We start from the raw sequence: 22,596 nt of genomic DNA on the forward strand, positions 1-22,596 counted from the left end.
CCGCAACTGTCTACATGCTCCACCATACAGGTTTGGTCACCATCTACGGCTTTTACATCAACGCCCAAGCCTTCCTTGGTTCAGAGGCGTGGTTCTGGACGAGAACCTTTAGCTCCATTACGCCTATCACCTCAAACAGTACCCTTACAGGTCCCTGACAAGTTGCTGGACTCTGAGGATAGTGAGGAAGATTCCGACTTGGATGAACGGTTTGGAGCAGCAACAAGCCCTTCGGAATTGTTGATCAAGTACCAAGAAGAAGAAGATCAAGATGATCAGCCTTCGCCTGAGCAGGTGACATCACCCATTACTAATGTCCCAACAGCTCAGGTGCCGGGTGGCATTACTAACGAACCTACAGCACATGCTTAATGATTATTACAGGCGTTTTCCAACATCTGAGTCAGCGGATTCTGTGCCTCCTACGCCTGTGGTGCAAGCGTCCACGTCTGATTTCAGGTCTCCAAGGCCCCCTTCGCCTGTAGCTTCTCATAATCCGGAAGAACACCAATCATCTGACGAAGAGGAGAGAGAAGAGGGTGAAGTTGATGACAGTTCTTTGTTGTCAGAGTGGGACGATTATCATGTCCAAACACCTTCTCCTTCACCTCCGGTTACTGCAGATTCACCTCCAGTGGATATTGCAGGTTTCCACCTGCTGATGGAAAGAGCTACAAAACGTTTCCTTATTCCGATGGAAACTACACAAGAGGAATGCTTCCTCTATGATTTCAAGGACCAGCCAAGGAAGCAGACTAAGTCGATACCAATTATTGAGTTCATCTGGAAAGAGGGACTTAAGGTGATGTCAACTCCTGCATCTATCCCTCCAGTATTGCTGAGAATAGATAAAAAATATAAGGCACCTGAAAAGTCCCCAGCTTGCCTTATAGGACCCCCGAAGTTAGATTCGGTGATCGTACAGGCTGCACAGAAGCGGTCCAGAAATCCTTCCTCCCCGATCGCAGCCCCACCGGATAGAGACCGCAGGCGTCTGGATTCTATTGGAAAATGAGTGTCTACAATGGCAGCAACTACAGTCCGGGCTGCCAATTCTTTAGTCATTCTGGGCAGGTACGACCGGCAAATGTGGTCTGACATTTCGCCGTATATCAACATGCTTCAAGAACCTTCCAAAGCAGAAGCTCTGAAAATACTGCAGGAGGGTGAGAGAATCTCGGCAGAGATTATAGATTCTGCAGTTAATGTGGCTTCGACTGGATTGAGACAGTTGTCAGGGGCTGCTGTCCTACGCAGGCAAGACTGGCTAAAAGCGACTGTTTCGCCAGGAGGTGCAAGCTAAGGTATTGGACATGTTTTTCGACGGGGAATTTTTGTTTGGCCCGCAGGTAGAGGAAGCCTTGCAGACAATCAAAAAAGACACGGAAACAGCCAGGTCCCTTGGCACCTTACAATTTCGGAAACCGCCCTTTTGGGGTACGAGAGGGCGTGGATCGTCCAATACTATAGGAGGTTATAGTCAGCAATATTCCTACAGACAAGGGAATCAACGTTACCGATCCCAACGTTTTCAGTCTTACGGCCAGCACAACACAAATTATTCCCAAAATAAAAGAAAGCCTGCCTACCGCGGAAAGGATTCAAATAAAAGGCAATGAGTTTCATCACCTGCCACCGCTACTGCTGCATTCCCACATAAAAATTGGAGGTAGAATCTCAACATTTTACTCAAAATGGTCCTCAATAACGTCGGACAGGTGGGTCTTGGATATTGTAGCCAAGGGCCATGCCCTCGAATTCGAAAAATTTCCTCCAAACGTTCCCCCAAAGGGCACCCCCCCAGCTCATCTCAAGGAGTTGTTTTCCCAGATCAATTTGATGTTAAAAAAGGAGCAATCGAAAAGGTCCCTCAGGTTCAGAGGGGAACAGGATTCTATTCCAGATTCTTTCTAATAAGGAAGTAATCCAGGGAATGGCGTCCAATTCTAGACCTTCATGCCCTCAACAAGTACTTGAAAAAACTATCGTTTCGGTTGCTTTCACTCCAAGAAATACTGCATCTTCTTTCAGCGGGAGAGTACATGGCCACCTTGGACCTTCATGATGCGTATTTCCACAATCCCATTTTACCCCGTCACAGGAAGTTCCTGCGTTTCAGAGTGGCTGGCAGGGATTTTCAATTCAAGGTACTTCCCTTTTGACTACGTTCAGCACCCAGAGTGTTTACGAAGGTCCTAGCCCCAGTAGCAGCACACCTCCGGCTTGAGGGAATACAAATATTTCCCTACTTGGACGATTGCCTAATCAAGGCGAGTTCTTACGCAAACACAGACAACCATGTCCAACGGTGTCTGTCTCTCTTCCAGTCACTGGGTCTCTCCATCAATCTCAGTAAGTCACAACTGGCACCGTCCAAAAGACAAGCTTTCTTGGGAGCAACCTTGGACACACAACTGGTCCGAGCTTTCATATCGGACGAGAGGCAAAGGAAAATACAAGACATGGCCCGGATTTTACTATCAAAAAGGTCAGTTTAAGTCCGACTGTTCAAGTCTTTTCTGGGAATGGTTTCTTCTAGCATTCCTTTGATACTGAATTGCCGCCTCAGTATGAGGCCTCTTCAGGAAGAACTCAACCTACAATGGCTGCAGGTCTCCGGCTCATTTGAAGATCTCATTCGAGTCACCCCTCTCATCCGAGAGGCTCTTCTCTGGTGGATTCAGGAGAGAAATTTACGGAAGGGTTGCGCGTTCCTTCAAGACGCGCTAAACTTCACAATCACCACAGACGCATCCCTCGAGGATTGGGGAGCACATCTTCAAGGGCTGACGGTCAGTGGGAAATGGAGCCCTCAACAGAAGGTCTGGCACATCAATCTATTGGAGCTAAGAGCCATCTTCCTTGCCCTCAAGTCTTTTCGCGCAATCATTAAGGGGCCACGGTATTGGTTCGCACAAACAATACTACAAGCATGCATTACTTGAACAAACAGGGAGGAACTCGGTCGGTTCGTCTATCTCAAGAAGCCCAGGAGATTTGGGCATGGGCGATACAACTCAATCTTTTGGCTGTTCATGTACCTGGAACTGCAAACGTTCTTGCGGACACCCTCAGCAGATGTAATGTAAAAAGCACTTATATAGCGCAAAACTGTCACCCTACGGGTATCCTGGCGCTTTTAGATATGGTGATGGTCAGCACGTTATCATCCCGTAATAGGCAGTGAGAGAACTAGTTTTCCATCCTAGAAAACAACCAGGTTTTCAGATTCTTTCTGAAACAGGTCCATGAATTGGCCTGTCTGATGGTCTGGGGCAGATCATTCCATAGTCGTGCAGCAGCCACCCCAAAAGCTCTGCCCCCCATTCTGGTTTTCCTAAACCTAGAGATCTTAATCAGGTTTGCGTTCGAGGAGCGAAGCTGTCTTTTTGGATTATGCCATATAAACCTCTCCTGCAGTGGAATAGGGCCCTCCTCATGTGCCGCTTTATACACAATGCAGAGAGATTTAAAGCAGATTCTCTCTTTGATGGGCAACTAGTGTAGGTCCCTTAAAGCTAGACTTGTAGAAGACCTTTGTGGCCTATTTAGCGCCAACTTAGCTGCCATAGACTGGTCTCTCTGCAAGCTCTGTAAGGTGTATTGTGGGGCACCCAAGTACAGAGCGTTGCAGTAGTCCAGTCTGCTGAGTATTACGCTCCTCACTACCAGTGAGCGGGTTTCTATAGGCAGGAAAGGAAGAATCTGTCGCAGCATCCGCAACAGAGAGAAGCAGACGCTGACAGTTTTATTAGCCTGAGATTCCATTTGGAGACTCCCATCCTCTAATACCCCCAAGTTACGCACCGTTTTCGCGGGGACAAGGGGATCCTCTTCAGGGGTAAGCCTAAACTCGGGTATCGATCTTAGCTGTAAGCTAGAGGGAGTAGGGCAGAATATCACCTCTGTCTTCCCCCCATTAAATTGTAGGGAGTTTCGTTTGAGCCAGCTTACTGTCTGGCACATGCACTCCTGGAACTTATCCATGGACACCGCCTGTTTCCCTTCTAGGGAAAACACCAATTGGGTGTCGTCCGCGTAGTTGATCAGTTCAATTCCAAAGGACTTGACAAGGGTAAGCAGAGGGCGCAGGTAGATGTTGAACAAGATGGGGCTTATCGCAGACCCCTGCGGCACCCCATGGTGTACTGGGGACTTACTAGACTCAAACGGCGGCATTGTCACCTCCTGTTGTCTCCCTGATAGATAGGATTGCAGCCACTGCAGGGCTTGTCCTTTGACCCCTAGGCCATTCAGTCTTTCTACCAGTATGGTATAGTTCACCGTATCATATGCGGCTGACATATCTAATAACACCAGCACTGACCGGTCTCCATTGTCAGCTCGCATCCTTCAAGGTGTGTCCACTCACGAATGGGAACTTCATCAACCAACAGTGGATCGGATTTTCCAGCAGTGGGGTCATCCCGATCTAGACCTCTTTGCAACCAAGAAGAACAGCAAATGCCTGTTCTTTGCAAGCTGGCATCCCCACAAAGACTCTCAGGGGAATGCGTTTTCGATCAACTGGTCTCAAATATATGCCTACGCCTTTCCTCCGATACCGTTGGTTCCCAGAGTCCTCCGGAAGATGAAGAAAGAGCCGTGTCGCCTGATTCTCATCGCCCCCAGATGGCCTCGCCAGTACTGGTTCACCGAGCTCCTTCTCCTCTGTGCGATCCAATAAAGTTTCGACCAGTACCGAATCTCCTCTCCATTAAGAATGGTCAGATTTACCATACGGACCCGGCTTCTCTGAAATTAGCGGCTTGGCGCCTGAGTACCTTGAATTTGCCCATCTGAATATCTCTGCGGATTGTAAGGAGGTACTAGCCAATGCAAGAGCACCTGCTACGATAAAGACGTACAGACTTAAATGGAAAAGGTTCTGTATCTGGTGTCATCCAGCTGGGATTCATCCTTTTCAAGCAGCGCCGGATCAGATATTGCCTTTTTTCTTACACCTGGCAAGGTCAGGTTTTTCTCACGCAACACTAAAGGTTTTCTTAGCAGCCATTTCGAGGTACCGTCAAGATGGGTCCACCTCCCTTTACTCTTCAAGGATAATACAGCAGTCCTTTAAAGGACTTTTCAGAATGTTTCCTCTGGTGTGTCATCCACCTCCATCTTGGCATCTCAATATAGTGTTAGCGCAGCTTATGCGCCATCCTTTTGAACCAATTCACAGAGTGGATTTAAAATTCCTAACTTGGAAAGTGGCTCTTTTGTTGGCTTTGACTTCATCTAGAAGAGTCAGTGATGTCCAGGCTTTCACTGTCCATCCACCTTTCTTACAGTTCAAGTCTAATTCAGTAGTGCTCCGCACGAACCCAAAATGTATGCCTAAGGTGCCTTCGGACTTTCACCTGAACGAGCCAGTCATCTTTTTTTTTTTTTTTTTTTTTTTGAAAGACCTTTATTGTTCAAGTTACATATACACAGCCTTGTGCCTACAACCCTCTGCCAGGGCCGGCTGCAATCAGTGTACCAGGTAAAACAAGTAAAGCCAGTAAGAATCGACACTAGCGTTAGAGTGCATATTATGAATACTCGACTCAGGAAGGCACAATAGACGATTGCATCAAAAATGTACATAGTTCACCAGAAGGCTTGGCCGTAACGTCCTGAGAGGATCTCGGTCTCTTTCAATGTAGTGAAGAACCAAACTCAACAATTCCTTAAAACCTAAACTACCCCCCACCCCCCAACCCTGGTCCTCGTGAGTAGTCCCAACCTGTAAAATAAATCGTCGTTAAGGTAATTCTCCCGCTGACAACAGGTAAGTAGCAACCCAGGCCGGCAGTTGCTGAAAGACCTACACACAGTGAGTCAAAGAGCAGTGGTAAGGAACAATACAGGCATTAGATCCATTGTCCAGCTACGATGTCATGAAGACCCCAATGGCTTCCGGTACTCAAAGACATTGTGCAGGTCAGCCGATACACGCTCCCTCATTCACAACTCAGTCGGATTCAGCACCTCCTTCAGGAGAGGCAGCCCTCGCATTGCTCTCACTGTCAGAATCATCCAGGGAGAGCATATAGAGCGTAAATGAAGTCCATATATCCCGTGGTCTTGTCGCCTCAGGGAGCCCCTCATAGTAACAATTAAGCTGATCTCTACAGTAGGCTAGATCAGTCAGCCACAGCCGTGCTTCAGGCGCTCTCCCCCCCCCCCAACAAAGAACGAGCCAGTCATCTTAAGGACATTTTTTCCTAATCCGCAATCCCCTGCGGAAAGAGCACTGCATACACTTGACATCAGGAGATGTTTAAAGTTCTATTTACAAAGGACCTCTGCAATACGCAAATCCAATCAATTGATCATCGCTTATGGAAAGATACGACAAGGACATGCAGTGTCTAAACAAACCATAGCCAGACGGTTCTCTGCTGCTATTGACTTTTGCCATATACAAGCAGGAATACCTTTACAGGCAACTCCAAGGGCTCATTCTGCAAGGGCTGTGTCTTCATCGACTGCTCTTTTCGCTGGTGTTCCTCTTCAGCAAATCTGCAGAGCAGCAACCTGGTCTAGCAGGCATACTTTCACCACGCACTATTGTTTGGATGCAGCCAGCAATACTGATGCTTCAGTGGGTCAAGCAGTTCTGCGTAATGTTTTCAGATAAGGTGAGCCTCTGTTTTTCCTCCTCCTCTTTACTGCTTTCCAGACGCTTACTTCATGCCTATCATTATGTACATTCTTGGTAACTGCAAATTCTTATGCTTTTAGGAATGAGGCATTTTTTTATATGATTATGTGTTTTTCATATACACAAACTTATGCTACAAATAGCGTCTTCCAAGCATTAATATATACTGCTATCAACTCTGATTCAGGCATGTGAATCTATGAAAGACACCCCTATACTGGAGAAGAACAATAGTTACTTAGCTGTAATCTGTGGTTCTCCAGTACTGGTGTCTTTCATAGATTCACATGCAACCCGCTCACCTCCCCTCAGAGGCTCATAGGCTAGGTTGGTTTTTACCTTCACTCCTGTGCGAGAAAATCGGAGAGCCTGAGCCTCTGGAGAGGACTTTCTGGTGGGTGCCTTCGCCTGATTGGCTGCAGTTTGGACTATGCAAAATGACTAGTCATGAGTGTGGAAGTTTTTTCTATTGTAGCTTGGGCTACTTTACTTCCTGGTTGGTTATTACCAAGTTTTCTAAGGATATTATTGCATATTATTGCTTTTTTATGTACCTTGGGACTCCCACTCCGACGACGGGGAATGATTCAGGCATGTGAATCTATGAAAGACAACAATACTGGAGAACCACAGATTACAGGTAAGTAACTATTGTTCTTTTGCGACGCACAAAACATCTATAAATCTTCAAAATCCTAGCTAAAACTTTGACGTCTTCATCTATTTGATTCCGGTTGTGGACCCGGGCCCTGGGGCCTATCGACGCCGCTGGGCCTACGGCTCATGGAAAGGACGCCGTTCAAGAAATTCCCCCAATGTGGAGCAAAATTCCCACACAGCGACCATCATAAGGTCTGAAACCTGTGTCTCTCGCCGTAACACAATGAGTCCAGCTGCCAAGCCTGCGCTTCTTTTCGATCGAAGAAGACTATTCGTTATCGCCGGGCTCGACGACACATAATGGCGCAGAGATCAGCTCCGGGTCCAGTGGACATTTTTGATGAAGGCCCAGATGTCCCTGAAGAAGATTCCGAAGAACTCAAAATCGTGTCAGAGGCAGAGGCGGAGGACTAAGATGGCCCCATTACTCCTGGTCAACGAGTGAGTACTGCTGCCCCTGCCCCAACCCCACCATCACAAAAGGCACTGGTGAAGACTTCGCCTGCTGGCCCCAGTGGCATCCGAAAACATGCTTCAGAAGCTCCACCTTCGAGCCCGGCTCCGAAGAAAAAATATAAGCCTTCCAGTACCTCGGTACCGAGTAAACCACATGTGGTAGTACCACAGGCGCCTTCGATACCGAAGCCAAAAGGACACTCGACTCCGAAACCGGTTTCGATTCCGTCAGCGCTCAAAGACAAACCGGCCCGAACAAGCCTAGTGAGAAAACGGCTTTGAACACTTAAAAGCCTAAACATCTGGCTCCGAAACTCAAGTGTTCGGAACCGAAAACCGTGCCAAAGGATTTTTCCATGCCTCCTAAGGCCAAAGACCACAACATTAAACCACGATCGGAACTGAAAAAAACTGTGCCGAAAGCGGTTATCGAGGATGAGGAACTGTTTCTGCCAGATCCTGTCGATCCTAAACAGAAGAAAATCCTCATTGACCCAAAAACATGACATGTGATAGCTGTGCTATCCAACAACAAGAAACCACATACTCCTGTAAAGAAGCACTGTGCCACTTCACCTATGAATCCTTCTTCCCCTGTACACCCTTCTAATCTACTTCTTCCCCCTAAACCAGCTACACCACAGCCTGTACCTTCCCCACCACATACACCACCACAAAATAATGATGATGATGATGATGATGATTTACAGGTACCACGGGATGACTGGGACTTTGATGACCCAATAGACTCCATAAACCTCTCAAGCCCACACCCATACCCAACAAAACCATCTCCTCCTGATGATAATATTGGGTTTGGCCAATTCATTAATAGAGCTGCAGTTTTTCATGGTGTGCTATGACACACCAAAAGAGGATTCCCTTTTAGACACGTTTGAACAGTCCCAAAGATCAGTACAAATTTACCCATGATCAAAGGGGTCATTAAACATGCCCCTGAGGTATTTAAAGATCCGGTAAGAGCCAGGATTTTAAATCCTAGAATTGATAAAAAATATAGACCTGCCCCAGAAGACCAAGTCTATATTAAAGGACAACTGCCTCTAGACTCACTAGTAGTGTTAATGCTAGGAAGCGTGCTAATTCACAGACATCAGGGGATGCACCACCCCCAGATAAAGAATCCAAACTGCTAGAAGCATCAGGCAAAAGAGTAGCAGCGCAAGCTGCCAATCACTGGCGCATAGCTAATACTCAGGCATTACTGGCTAGATATGATAGGGCACACTGCGACCAATTAGGGACCCTATTACAGCATTTGCCAGACCAATATAAAACCCAAGCAAATGACCTCATTCAAGAGGGAAAATTGATAACAAATACCTCAATTAAATGTGCACTTGACGCAGCAGACACTGCTTCAAGATCCATTAACACCAGTGTACTGCTCAGACGCCATGCCTGGCTACGCATTTAAGGCTTTAAGCAAGAGGTCCAGACAACAATTTTAAAACAGCCGTTCAATCAAGAACACCTTTTTGGACCGGCTGTGGACACAACTCTTGAAAAAATGAAGAAGGACACAGAGACTGCAAAGTCCATGGGAGCCTTACGGATGTATGACGTTACAACGCAGGCTATTACAACTCCTGCCTTTACAACGCGGTTTTTACATCGCATACCATTACAACGCATAGCGCTTTTGGGTGCTGGATAGTGAATAGTTTAATTTACTATTCCAACTCCAGTCCCCGTGGACACTAGGGAAGGTTATTGGATAGTAAATTAACCTATTCCCTATCTTAGAGCGCCCCCCAGCGCAATGCGTTGTAATGGTTTGCGTTGTAATGACCGCGTTGTAATGGTAGTGCGTTGTAAAAGTTTCGTTGTAAGTGATGTTTCCCGAGCCTTACAGTCTCCACAAACACGAGGTTCTTTTTGTCGCTCTTTTTACAGAGGAGTCTCAAAGAATATCAGTACAGACACTTCATCCTCATTCAAGGCTACCACGCAAACATCCCCCAACAGAGGATATTTTAGAGGAGGTTATAGGGGAAATAATACCAAAGGCGGAGGACGAAGTAACAATAACACTCGTACCTCCCCTGCCTCTAAATAGTGACTTTCCTCCACTCCCCCCAGACAATTCCACTGCGGTCGGGGGAAGATTATCACAGTTCCTACCTGTCTGGAATTCCATCACAACAGACAAGTGGGTAAGACAGATTATCCAACATGGTTACTGCCTAGAACCTACAGCTACCCACCCCCCAACATACCACCCAAGCAGCGTCCCATGTCCACAAAACATCGTACGCTACTAAAATAAGTTCTGTTGCTGCATCAAAAGCAAGCCATAGAGCCAGACCCCCTGCTCCATCAGGGAACAGGAGTCTACTCCCTGTATTTCCGAATACCCAAAAAGGATGTGACTTTAAGACCAATACTCGATCTCAACCCCCTCAATCTGTGCATACACTCGGATCACTTTCATATGATCACTCTCCAACAAGTGCTTCCACTGCTCCAAAAAGGAGACTTCCTTGCCACACTAGATCTCAAGGATGCATACTTAGACATTCCAATACATCCTTCTCACAGAGAGTATCTAAGGTTTATGGTAGACAGACAACACTATCAGTCCAAAGTCCTTCCATTCGGGGTAACCACCGCACCCAGAATGTTTACCAAATGCCTGGCAGTGGTAGCAGCACACCTCCAAAGACAACATATTCATGTCTTCCCGTATCTAGACGACTGACTAATAAAAGCCAGATCATCCAACCAGTGTGTTCAACACACTCACCAAACCGTACAAACATTGCACGACTCGGGATTCACAATCAACTACACCAAGTCGAATCTCCAGCCCGCTCAGATACAGCAATATCTAGGGGCTACGGTAAACACTTCTACAGCTCTAGCATATCCCAATCCAGTTAGAATATCCAGCATACAGACCCTCATAGCCACATTTCAAACACAACACTCTCTCCCAGCCAGAGTGTTCATGCAACTAATAGGCATGATAGCATCTTGCATCTTTATTGTACCATATGCAAGACTTCAAATGCGTCCCTTACAGGAATGTCTAGCACTTCAGTGGAATCAGGCTCAAGGACAACTTACAGATCTGGTGTTGGTGGACAGCCTCACACACCGCTCTCTGCAGTGGTGGAACACAACAAACTTATCCAAGGGGCGGCCATTCATCGAGTCAGTTCCAAAGATAGTTCTAACAACAGACGCATCACTCACAGGATGGGGAGCCCATCTCCTCAATCACACCACTCAAGGCGAATGGACCACTCAACAAAAAGTGCTCCACATCAATCATCTAGAACTATTAGCAATATTCCTAGCGCTGAAATCATTCCAACTCAATGTACAAAACAAGGCTGTCCTCATCCGGACGGACAACATGACAGCCATGTATTATATACAAAAACAAGGAGGCACACATTCTCTGCAGCTGTCCCAGCTCGCACAGAACATTTGGAGGTGGGCCATTCCACAAAACATATACCTCCTTGCAGAACATCTTCCAGGAGTTCACAATCCGATTGTGGATCTGTTAAGTCGGCAGACGCAACAGATTCACGAATGGGAACTACATCCTCAAGTTCTTCTTCTATTTTTCCAAATGTGGGGCCAACCAGACATAGATCCGTTTGCCACACACGAAAACGCAAAATGCCCAACCTTCACCACCAGGTTTCCACACCGGCTGTCCAAGGGCAATGCGATATGGATGAACTGGTCTGGCAGATTTGCGTACGCTTTTCCGCCACTCCCACTAATTCCACTAGTAGTACGCAAGCTCCGACAGCAGTCTCTAAAGTTGATACTAGTAGCTCCCACATGGGCACATCAGCCATGGTTCACCACACTGCTGGAACTCTCACTAGTCCCACACCAAAAACTACGCCTTTCTCGATCACTGCTAACGCAGAACCATGGAGAAATAAGGCACCCCGATCAAACTCAGCTGACTCTAGCAATCTGGCTCCTGAAGTCCTAGAGTTCGGTTACCTCGACCTTCTGCCGGACTGTATGAACATCATTAAAGAAGCCAGGCGACCTACAACCAGAGCTTGCTATGCAGCAAAATGGAAAAGATTTGCCATTTACTGCACTAACAATCATATCAATCCACTGGATGCATCCATCCAGAACATCATTTGCTATTTGCTACACTTGCAAAGATGTAATTTAGCATACTCCTCTATACGTCTACATCTAGCAGCACTTGCTGCTTACTTACAAAATAGACAACATTTGTCGCTTTTTAAAGTACCAGCAATTAAAGCCTTTATGGAAGGCCTTAAAAGAATCATTCCGCCTAGATTGCCACCCTCTCCAGTGTGGAATCTCAACATTTTGCTTACTAGGCTCATGGGACCCCCATTTTAACCTTTACATAAATGTGAACTTCAATTCCTCACATGGAAAGTAGCTTTCCTTATCGCAATCGCCTCTCTTAGAAGAGTAGGTGAGATACAAGCTTTTACCATTCAAGAACCCTTCTTACAAATACATCGTAACAAGTTAGTTCTCAGGACAAATCCAAAATTCCTTCCTAAAGTCAGCTCTGCTTTTCATCTTAACCAATCAGTAGAATTACCAGTGTTTTTTCAAAACCCAGACTTCGTAGCAGAAAGAGCTCTTCACACGCTAGACGTCAAAAGAGCACTACTTTATTACATTGACAGAACTAAAAGCTTTTGAAAAACCAAACAATTGTTTGTAGCTTTCTCTTCACCACATAAAGGGAATCCCATCTCTAAATCTGGGATTGCAAGGTGGATTGTTAAATGTATACAAATATGCTATCGAAAATCAAAACGTACATTAACAGTTCCCCCTATGGCGCATTCAACACGTAAACTAGGGGTTTCTATGGCATTCTTAGGGAACATTCCGTTAGAAGAAATATGTAAAGCAGCAACATGGTCTACAACACACCTTTACTAAACACTATTGTGTTGACGTGCAAGCCAAGCAACAAGCTTCTGTGGGCCAAGCTGTTCTTAAAACACTTTTTCAAACTACTGCAACTAATACAGGTGACCCCTGCTAGGGGAGATACTGCTGTATAGTCTATGCACAGTGTACTATCTGCAGGTCATATGTCTCGAACGGAAAATGCTACTTACCAGTATGCATCTGTTCTTGGCATGTAGAGTTGCATTGTAGGACACGCCCACCCACCTCCCCGGAACCTGTATCTGTTCCAGTACTATCTTAGTTAGATATACACACGGACATCTTTCTTTTCTACTAACTCCATCGTTTCCCATCATGGCGAAAAACAATCTAAGGATGGAGTCGATGCCCAGGCGCACTATCGTCCAACAAGGTGCAACTATCCAAGCCCAACACCAGATGGCGATCTAATGCATAGTGTACTACTCTGCAGCTCTACATGCCAAGAACAGATGCATACTGGTGAGTAGCATTTTCCTTACTAGGACAAAATGGGTATTCTTTGTGTCATAAATATTTCCTGGTTGAAAGGAAGACAAGTCAGCAGTCGAAGAAAACTGACTACAGGTATCAGGAGCTCAGTCAAGAATCTTTCTGATCATTGACGGTTTCTTTATAATTGACTGTACAGAAATGTGTGTAATTAAAAAATGATTTTAACTGCAGTATTTTAAGAGATTTATAGTGCACAATGCCTGCACCTTATATAATGCACAAAAAAATACCTCACTCCTTCTGGAATGTGCACATTGCAATGTAGACAATAACATATTTCTGCAGGATTGAGTTAAATCTACAGCAAGGATGTTTTTCTGATTGTGTTATAGGTTATTGCCCTTGTTTATGGAACATATATCTGTTCATACTCAGAGGAATGCAGAATGAGCATGCTTTTCCAATCAGCAATACTTGTAAAATTCATGTGGTACCCTTATGTTACCATACTTGGAACTCATTTAATAGAGCATTTGAAGTAAATGGTCAACAGTGACTCACATGTTGAAAGAAACAAATGCCAGAGCTGCTTATAAATAAAAAAACAACAGATTTGTGTTTAGTTGTGCTTTGTATATTTTGATTTGTTAAATTAAGGCTCTTCCTTTTCAGCTGACTTTGTTCCTAACAGGGTAAATCTAAACATTATGAAAGGAATTTACAAAAAGTGCTACTTTGCAGTAGTCAAGTGGCAGGGAGTTTCTCCTCTAAAGGAAACTAGATAGTATAAGTGGGTCTTAAGAAGTACCCCATTTCCAGCCAAACTGAGAGCAACCTCCCTAACGTCCTTATGGACTCTGTTTAATGTCTACCGTTTGCTTAGAAAGGTGATTCCTTAATAGTTTGGTTTCTTTAATAATCAAACAAAAAACACTGCACATGTTTAAATCACTGAAAATGTCACAAAGTAGTTTTTAATAACATTAACAATACAATGATAGCATTGATGATTGTGCCCTAGGTAATGCCACCCCAATACTTTGAGGAACCCAGTGGGAACAGTGTTGCAGATTCACCGTTGACTCCAAGGAGAGTAAATGAAATTCGAGCTGAGAATGGAGGCGTTGGAAGAGGTAAGTTATACAATGAACTGGAATTGTTTTTGTAGAATACACACTTCCATTGTACCCTAGAAAATCAGCAGAAGGTGCCTGCTTGGTCTGGAATAGATTTTACGAGTAGTACTTCTCCAGCACCGCCATGGGCCTCCAGCTGTGATTTTGCATGCTGGATAAAACATTAGTGGCGTACAATAGTCACTTACCTGTGTGCTTACACCAGTTTCTATTTTTCCAAACATTATCAACATACTTAGGAGCTTTTTTAATTCTTCTCCATCAAAACTCTTGTCAGCTCAACAGTGAATAGACCAAATGACTCCTTGGGTAGTTTCAGGGTTCAAACTCATTTCATAAGTACCACAAGCAGATGGCTCTATCAGATCCTCACATTATCTGCCTGTGCCTCTTGGATTCGACCATGGCCTGTGATTCGTGTTCCCTGATGCACCCTAAATCCAACAGGGAGCAGAATGCAAGTTATTCTTGGCCAAGGCCTGGCAGGACATGTCAGAGATTACCTCTTCTCCTACAGTTAAGTATTCTGTGAGAGAGCAATCTCCAAAAAGGTTTTCCTACAAAAGCATACCATAAGAAGGGGAAATCCTTTTCTTACTTGAGGAAACCATCCTTGGAGCCGATTCCGAAGCTGCAGAGGATTCATCTAGAATGCCCAACTAAGTCTGTTGACTGTTTACTGGTTAAGTCCTTCCACGGTTATGTTAATCATCATTAGGACAGATATGGTATCAGGGCCAGCCTCATCCTTTGGCCTTGGCAACTCCAGTAACTCAGACACCTCCACAGTCTCTGACCCTGTTGTCTAAGAACACGTTGTTGACTGCAGCACCATCTGCTTCCTACCCTGTGCCATCCTTGATGTTGCTCTCAGAGCCAGGCCCCGTAACTCATTTGGAGCATTTACTGGCAACGCCCTTAAAGCTGGCTAAATGTATCCTGTTCATACAAGAGAAGGTACAAGTTTGCCATGAAAACAGTGTCTTCATAGGAATCATGGTGGGATGGTGGAGTCATTGGATTCAGACGCCTTAGACATGTTTGATAAGGATTATTGCAGCATGTAAAATGCTGAATCAGGAGCCGACAGTCTACTTCTTCTTAATCTGAGGCAGGTTACCTCTTCAGAAAAATGACATCTCTTACCCATCTGGTACTCCAGTAGAGGAATAGAGGAAGTATCATCCTTTACCACAATGGTAGTAAAGCTACAGAAACTTTGGAATTGACTTTTCTCGCCGGATTGCCAAAGTCTAGTAGCTTTGATTGAAAGTTTGCAGTTGAAGATCTCTGCGCCTATTTAACAAGGTTCTATTGTAATCTGTCTTGGCTTCCTGGAAGAAGCCAATGAGAGCTCAGTAGACCACAGACAATTGCCTGATGCCATAGGCATGCTTTGGATAATCAAAAGTTTTTTCCTCATACCTGTCGCTGTAGAATCTGATGGGTTGAAGCTTCACCTTCCAAACAGAACCTAAACGCCTTCCCTAGAGGCTTTCTAGACTGGGATTCAAAATGGCAAGAGTCCATGATGTTAAAGGTTTTAGCTTCACGCAGTTTCACTCTCTTTATGGAGATTCTGCATGTCTGCTGGACCAATATCTCCATGATTTTTTGTTGTTGTTTTCAAATATTTTTGGATACAGACATTAATATGGCGTGCAAGCCCACCCATATAATAAAAATGTCAACCAGGATATACAGTTAGACTTGCCCAAGACCCACCCACCCCTCCCCTTGCCACCACCTTTGCCAGCACAAGAGAAGGCAGGCAAAAACCGCAGGCAAAAACCGCAGACTGAGGATGAAAGGGGAAATCGCTCATCTTCATGTGCCGACAGTCTTTCACATGACAAGAGGCCCAACACTTGCACTCTGTTGGTGAAAGTTAGGCATCTGTTATCTTTACTCCACTACTCCAGCATGGGATTCCACATAGCATTGAACTTGTCTGAGTCATCCTGAAAGTTATGCGCAATCTTTTCATATGCCAACAGGTGCAAGAGCCTATGAAGCTACATTGTTTCTTTTGGGATTAGTTCATTCCTCCTGAGACTCGATATGGTCTGCTTGCCCACCAGGAGAAGGTGGGGGAGATCCTTCTACCTCTGAGGGAGTGGAGGGTATACAAGTCTCTTTGGGCCAGCCCCAGTAAAAATATGGCTGGGGTGCTGGCGAAAGGCTGCCCCTTCACCTCTGATACAACAGCCAAAATATCCCCCCAGAATTGGCACATATGCAGGCAAGACCACAAAATTTGGTAAAAGGACCCCGTCCCACTCTCACCCCAACAGCACGCCCACAGATTGCTGCTGTCTATCATGTGAATGTGAGCTGGACTGTAGTGCCATCGATATATGATCTTATAGAGCATGTCCCAGCTTTGTGCGTGTTTAGCGAAGTTGGTCATTCGCGTATGGATAGCTTTACATTGTTTGTCATCTAGAGCAACACCTAAATCCTCCTCCCAAGCCCTGTTGTAAGGGGGTGGCCGCTGGGATAAGCTAGAGAGTAGGGTGTTGTAGATCTGGGAGATCAATTGAAGAGTTGTTGGTAGTCTCTGGAGGTACTTCTCCAGGTACATAAACGGTCTCGTGGACGTTGCTGTAAGCAGGGGTGTGGAGGACCCAGTGCCTGATTTGTAGGTAGTGGAATCAATCTCTCTCCAGTATGCTGTAAATCTGTTTAATCTCCTCAAAGAATAGAATTGCCTCCTTATGGAATAAATCCCTGCAACAAGACCAGCTGTTTGCGATCCAGGTCCGAAAACTGGACCTCTCCAGAGCAGGGGAAAACTTCTCTGGTCCCGTAAACCGAGGTCAAGAGGGATGGGAATGTTGTTGCTCCTTTATACCAGGAGCAGTGTGTCATGGATCTGGTCCGTGTGTCTGCCTTTGCTTGGTCCACTTCCTTTCCTTGTGGACGATCTGTGGGGTTGACAGTCTAGCTTCCCTGAACAGGATGTAGACCCATAGGTCACCACAAGAGCACTTTCGGGTGAGACCGCATAAAGACCAGCAGTGCTCAACCCGGGTTGCTTCTGATCCTGAACCTGATCTCGGCGGAGTCGGAGTCCTCAGAGTCTCTGCTTCCACCAGGATTCTACCCTAAGGAGACAAAGGTATTTCCTTGTCCGCACCAGCGCAGGAGCACTAGTGTACAGTTTCTTGGCATGGCCCACGCAGGAGCACGTTGCCATGAGATCAGCGTCTCTTTCACGGAAGAAGCACAGTAGTGCTTTCAGACCTTGGTGGGGAAGGCACGCGCAGGGGCGCGTTACCTTTCAACCTTTTCACTGTCTGTGATTATTGCAAGAGGCACGCAAAGGAGTGCACTTTCTTTCAAACCTATGCACCATCTGGGATTGCTGTGTGACGGTTAGTGCAGTAGTGCGTTACCAATGAAAACATCAGCCTTAACAGAAGACACAGACATTTCGTCGTCCGCACCAGCGCAGGAGCGCTAGTGCAGAGGTTCATGGCGTGGTTCGCGCAGGAGCGCTTTGCCACGAGACCAGCTTCTCTTTTACTGTGGAAGCGCCGAAGCGCTTTCTGCAATTGCTGTGTGGTGGCATGCGCAGGAGCGCGTTGCCTATCAGCATCTTCTTGTTAATAGCGCAGGAGCGCTTACTCAACTTACTAAAGGGAAGACATGCACAAGGGTGTGTCGTCACTTGTCTTATTCTTGCTTTCAGCGCAGGAGCGCTTGTTACATCTTTTTGTTCAATGGAATCTACAATCCTGATACTTCCTTCACAGCGCGGGTGCGCCTACATTTCTGTTCTGTGTTCCTTTTGGTGTGTGAGGTCGTACACCACAACCTATCAGAGTGCCAATACCAGGTGACTAGAGATGTTTTCCATGACTGCATTTACTACTAGTGTATATGTATGTGTGCTTGTGATATAGAGGGCAGTATTGATTCCTTTATGGTTTGTCCTTACAGGCAGTAGTTCCTAGAGGGGTTCCTTTATCACCATTGGGCGTACCCAACCTGGTCTGCACACACTAAAGGACAAACCATCACTTATTAGGATTCCTTCCCCCAGCCTCCACCATCACCCCGGTCAGGTTATATACAAGGACAGGGTAGAGGTGGGAAACGGTGGAGGTTGCTCATGTCATCCCTGCGAGAACACTCTACAAGCATAAGGTAAGACTTTTGGGGCCCTGACACGGTGCTACCAGGCTTCAAAGGTGTCCCTCGTAACTGGGGAAGTGTAGATGTTACAACATCTCTGGCGCATAGGGAGCCAGGGAACCTCTGCAAGTGGCTTAGCTGTCATATTCTGATCAATGAAGCACCAGGGTTTGTCCGTCTCCCTCAAAGTTACTTCACCACGTACCATACCTGAGCCTCTAGGTAATAAAGATGGATATTTGGGACCCTCAGTCCACTGCGCTTTGGAGGGCGTGTGCTGGCTTGGTGGCTTGGTCAAGGTTGTTTCCTCGCCCAAATAAAAGACTGGCACATATCCGTCAGCTGTTCTAGTTTTGCCCTTTGAAGTGGAAGCAGAAGGGTCTGGAACCTGTGCAAAATCTTTGGGAGGGCTGTCATTTTCAAGGAGGTTGATCTCTCCATTCATGAGAGCGCTTGGAGGTGCTTTGAGGAGGTAGCGACCTTAAGGAAGTGTGCCGGTTGTTGACAATTGACAATTGCTCCTGGCACACATGTACAGGTCTGGGGTCAGTGCCACTCTGAAGTATGGCAGGGAGTCAGTAGTTCGCCTAAGTGATGTTGTTGATTAAAGCTTTTGCAATAGCATCTCTGCCCCAGAGACTACAAAAACCACTGACTTTCCCAAGTTGATCTTAAGTCCCACAAGAGCACTGTATTCCTCGAGCAGAGGTGTCAGATGCTGGAGCGAATGGTTCAGAGCCGTGGGGGCTAACAAGATGCCATATTCAAAGGTGACAACTTTGAAGGTGTCATGGTGGATGGGTATCCCAAAATCTCCATGTGAGCCCAGATCCCGTGCTAGAGTGGCTCTACATACAATTCAATTAACATAGGGGAGAGGGGGCAGCTTTGCATGGTGCCCCTATGGATTGGGATTCCCTGCGACTTCAAGCGGTTGATGTTGAGCTTAGCCCAAGTTGAGACATATAACGCCTCAATCCAGCCGCAGAAACAGCCTGAGTAAAAGTGGCCCTCCGCATAGCCCAGTCCACCCAATCGAAGGCATTTTCTGCATCGAGGGAAAGCAGAACCATCTCCATATGACACATCTGTGCTAGTTTTATGATGTGGAGGGCACAATCACTGGTGGATCGGGACAGGACATATCCAGAGTCATCAGCATGAATTAGGGTGGAAAGGTACTCCTTGAGGGCGGTTACTAGAATCTTGGCAATTAGTTTCATATTCATATTAAACAAGGATATAGGGCAATAAGACTGTCACAGGAATTGGTCCTTATCTGGTTTGGCTATTAATGTTATGGTGGCTTCTGCCATAGCGGGTCAGGCCACAGTCCTGGGCCAACCTATTGTGGACCTCAGCTAGTAGAGAGCCTATCTGCGGAGCTCAGTATTTATAGAACGCAGCGGTAAAGCCATCGGGCTAAGGGCCTTGTCCCTCTTCAGATGTTTAATAGACGCCATAACCTCAGGCACCGAGATGGGCTCATCCAGCATCTCCCTCGCCACCTGAGGGAGATGGGGAAGGTGAGTGATTGTAATAAGCACACTGGGCTTCCGAATCTGACTAGTCCACTGCATAAAGGGTGAACACCTCTGCCTTCTCTGAGGTCCAGAGGACACTGCCCGCATTCTTGACCTCTCTTCACGACAGGTCTGTAGTTTAGTCACTAGGAACAAACCTGCCTTGTTATGCCTTCATAAAGCCTGGTTCCTGAGCGGGCTAGGATATAGTTTGCTTTGTCATACTCTAGGGTGCGATGTTGGCTGCGGTGAGCTGTAAGCGTCCTCCAAAGTTTCTTCGAGTGGCAGGATTTATGGTTGCGCGCTACCTGGTTAATATCTTCCCTGAGCCGTAGTAGTTCGACCTCCGTCATCCGTTTGAGGTAGCTCACTTCTTTAATGAAGACGCTGTGAATCACTGCCTTCAGTGTATCCCATACCGTCAAGGGCACCGTGCTCCTGTATGATTGAATTGGAGATATTCTTTTATGTCCGTTGTTATTTCATGTCGTACTACAAGATCTCTTAAGAGGGTGTCATTCAATATGCAAGAGCCCTCCTGGCATGTTAAGTTAGCCTGCACTGGGCCTTGATCTGAGATAGTCATTTACACTTAGGAAACCTCCACCATCCGGCCAACAACGTTTGATCTAGCAGGATTTAGTCAATCCTAGCATAAGTATTTTGCACTACCAAGAGATGGGAGTAATCAGTCACTAACAGATTGCAATAACGCCATGCTTCGATCAGTCCCAGCTTCTCCAGGACAGCTCTATCCGCTGCAGACATAGCCGTGTCCTTCCTACCCTTTGCTGGGTCTGATCCAGTGTAGTATTCATAATGCAACTAAAGTCCCCCCCAATAATGATGGGATAATTAGTTACCCTGCAAAATGTCTGCACAGCTGGGATCAAGAAGGCCTCCTGACCAACGTTTGGGCAGTATATACAGTCGATTGTGAGGGGGTGCCCTTCATCAGGAGCTATGTGCACCTAACAGAAGTTGACGCTCATTGAACTTGGCCACGCCCCCAAATAGAATGGTCACCCCCGCTGTCTTAGTGGGTGCTGAGGCATGATACTGGAGGGGGAATGCCGTGGAGCGGAGCCTATGGTGGTACCCTTTTAGTAGGTGTGTCTCCTGTGCTTGACAGATATCTGCCCCCGGACTCTTAGCTCACCTAGGATGCTAAGATGTTTTGTTGGATTGTTAAGGCCCCTAACATTAAGTGAGCACCCTCAGTGTCCCCTGCATATGTGTTTGGCTGTGTCAGGAAGTGACTGCTGATGTCGGGGCCCTCCCTGCGGGATGTGAGCTAGTCCACTCTTGCGGGTTCTTAGAGTTAGGTGGTGTCGTCCCCTTGATCGTAACCAAACCAACTCATAAATCTACAACCATTAAGCCTAATTTAAAACACGTAACTGAAAAGGTAAAAAAAGAAAATAGACCTTACGTAGGGGGAGTTACTATATAGCCGCCCTATAGGGAAATGGCGATTATATGAGAGAAGAGGGGTCAATGGCCCTTAGAGAGAGTCCTGTCGGACCCTCTCGGATCCCATTCAGTCCCCACCAAAAAAGACATAAGTAAAGAACAGCCTTCAGTGGTTATCTGAGTCAATGTGATGCAATTCTCAGTACTCCCTGGTACCTCGTCTCGTATGTGAAAAGGGTGGCCACATCAATATTTATTTCCATTAGACTTCCAGAAGTTGGTGAAGGACCTCGCTTGGCAAGCGTGCCTGAAGACGAGTCCTGGAACAGCATCAGTGAGGCGCCATTACAGGAGAATTGTCCCCCCTCCTGTGTCTTTGCTATAAGGTCCTCCTCATTCTCAAAGAAATAGAACCGGGTAAGGATTTTCGGGGCACGAGCCCATCGACCTGAAGTCACCCTGTTTGTTCTGTCCAGACGGATGTGTGAACAAGCCTGGTCTTCCAATAGTGCCTCAAACCGATCCTGGAAATAAGTAGGTAGGTCTGCTGCTCTAACTTCCACAGAAACCCCCTGGATACGAATGTTGTTCCTGCGAGTCCTATTTTCCAACTCCTCGCACTTGTCTTGTAGCTGCATGTGTTGTTGTTCGAGAAAGAGCACCTGTGTGTTGCAGCTTTTCCCAGTCGTCTATCCGCTCATTCAAATCCTTCTGCTCCTCCTCCACTCCATCACCCAGATCAAAGACCTCTCTGGGTACCTCATGTATGTCACTTTGAACGCCCGATTTAAACGTGAGGATCTCATCCTTCAGGTTCTGATACGCTTGTGAGCAGGAACTCCTTTGTGACCTGTGAGTTTACCAAGGTGGGATCACCAGCGTCGTCTCGTATGGGGACCCTGCACCCTTAGGCGAGTATGTAGTGTGGCGACGTGTCAAGGCCTGCTGCAGCATGCCGTTAATGGAGCTCTCCTTATTTCCTCTGCCAAAGTGGGATCACCAGCGTCGTCTCGTATGGGGATCCTGCACCCTTAGGCGAGTCTGTAGTGTGGCGACGTGTCAAGGCCTGCTGCAGCATGCCGTTAATGGAGCTCTCCTTATTTCCTCTGCCCCGTCATGGCTCACTCTTGGAGGCAGGTATTAGTTATGCGCTGGTGGGCCCCACCTGCGCACTCCGAGTTACAGTCCGCAGAAATACAGGTTTAGTGGGTACCAATGTCCTGTGCAAGAG

At 46.5% G+C, this 22,596-nt stretch overlaps 1 protein-coding gene across 1 annotated transcript in view; it reads left to right on the forward strand.

Moving 5' to 3' along the window:
* Positions 1-22,596, forward strand: part of RBL2 (RB transcriptional corepressor like 2) — an 817,437-nt gene that overhangs the window by 428,386 nt on the left and 366,455 nt on the right. The window contains exon 14 of the mRNA XM_078670248.1: positions 14,175-14,286. Within this exon, the coding sequence (XP_078526374.1) occupies positions 14,175-14,286 (112 nt within the window). The remainder of the gene's footprint in view (positions 1-14,174; positions 14,287-22,596) is intronic.

The sequence above is a fragment of the Lissotriton helveticus genome, chromosome 12 (assembly GCF_964261635.1).
Source record: "Lissotriton helveticus chromosome 12, aLisHel1.1, whole genome shotgun sequence".
Classification (NCBI taxonomy): domain Eukaryota; kingdom Metazoa; phylum Chordata; class Amphibia; order Caudata; family Salamandridae; genus Lissotriton; species Lissotriton helveticus.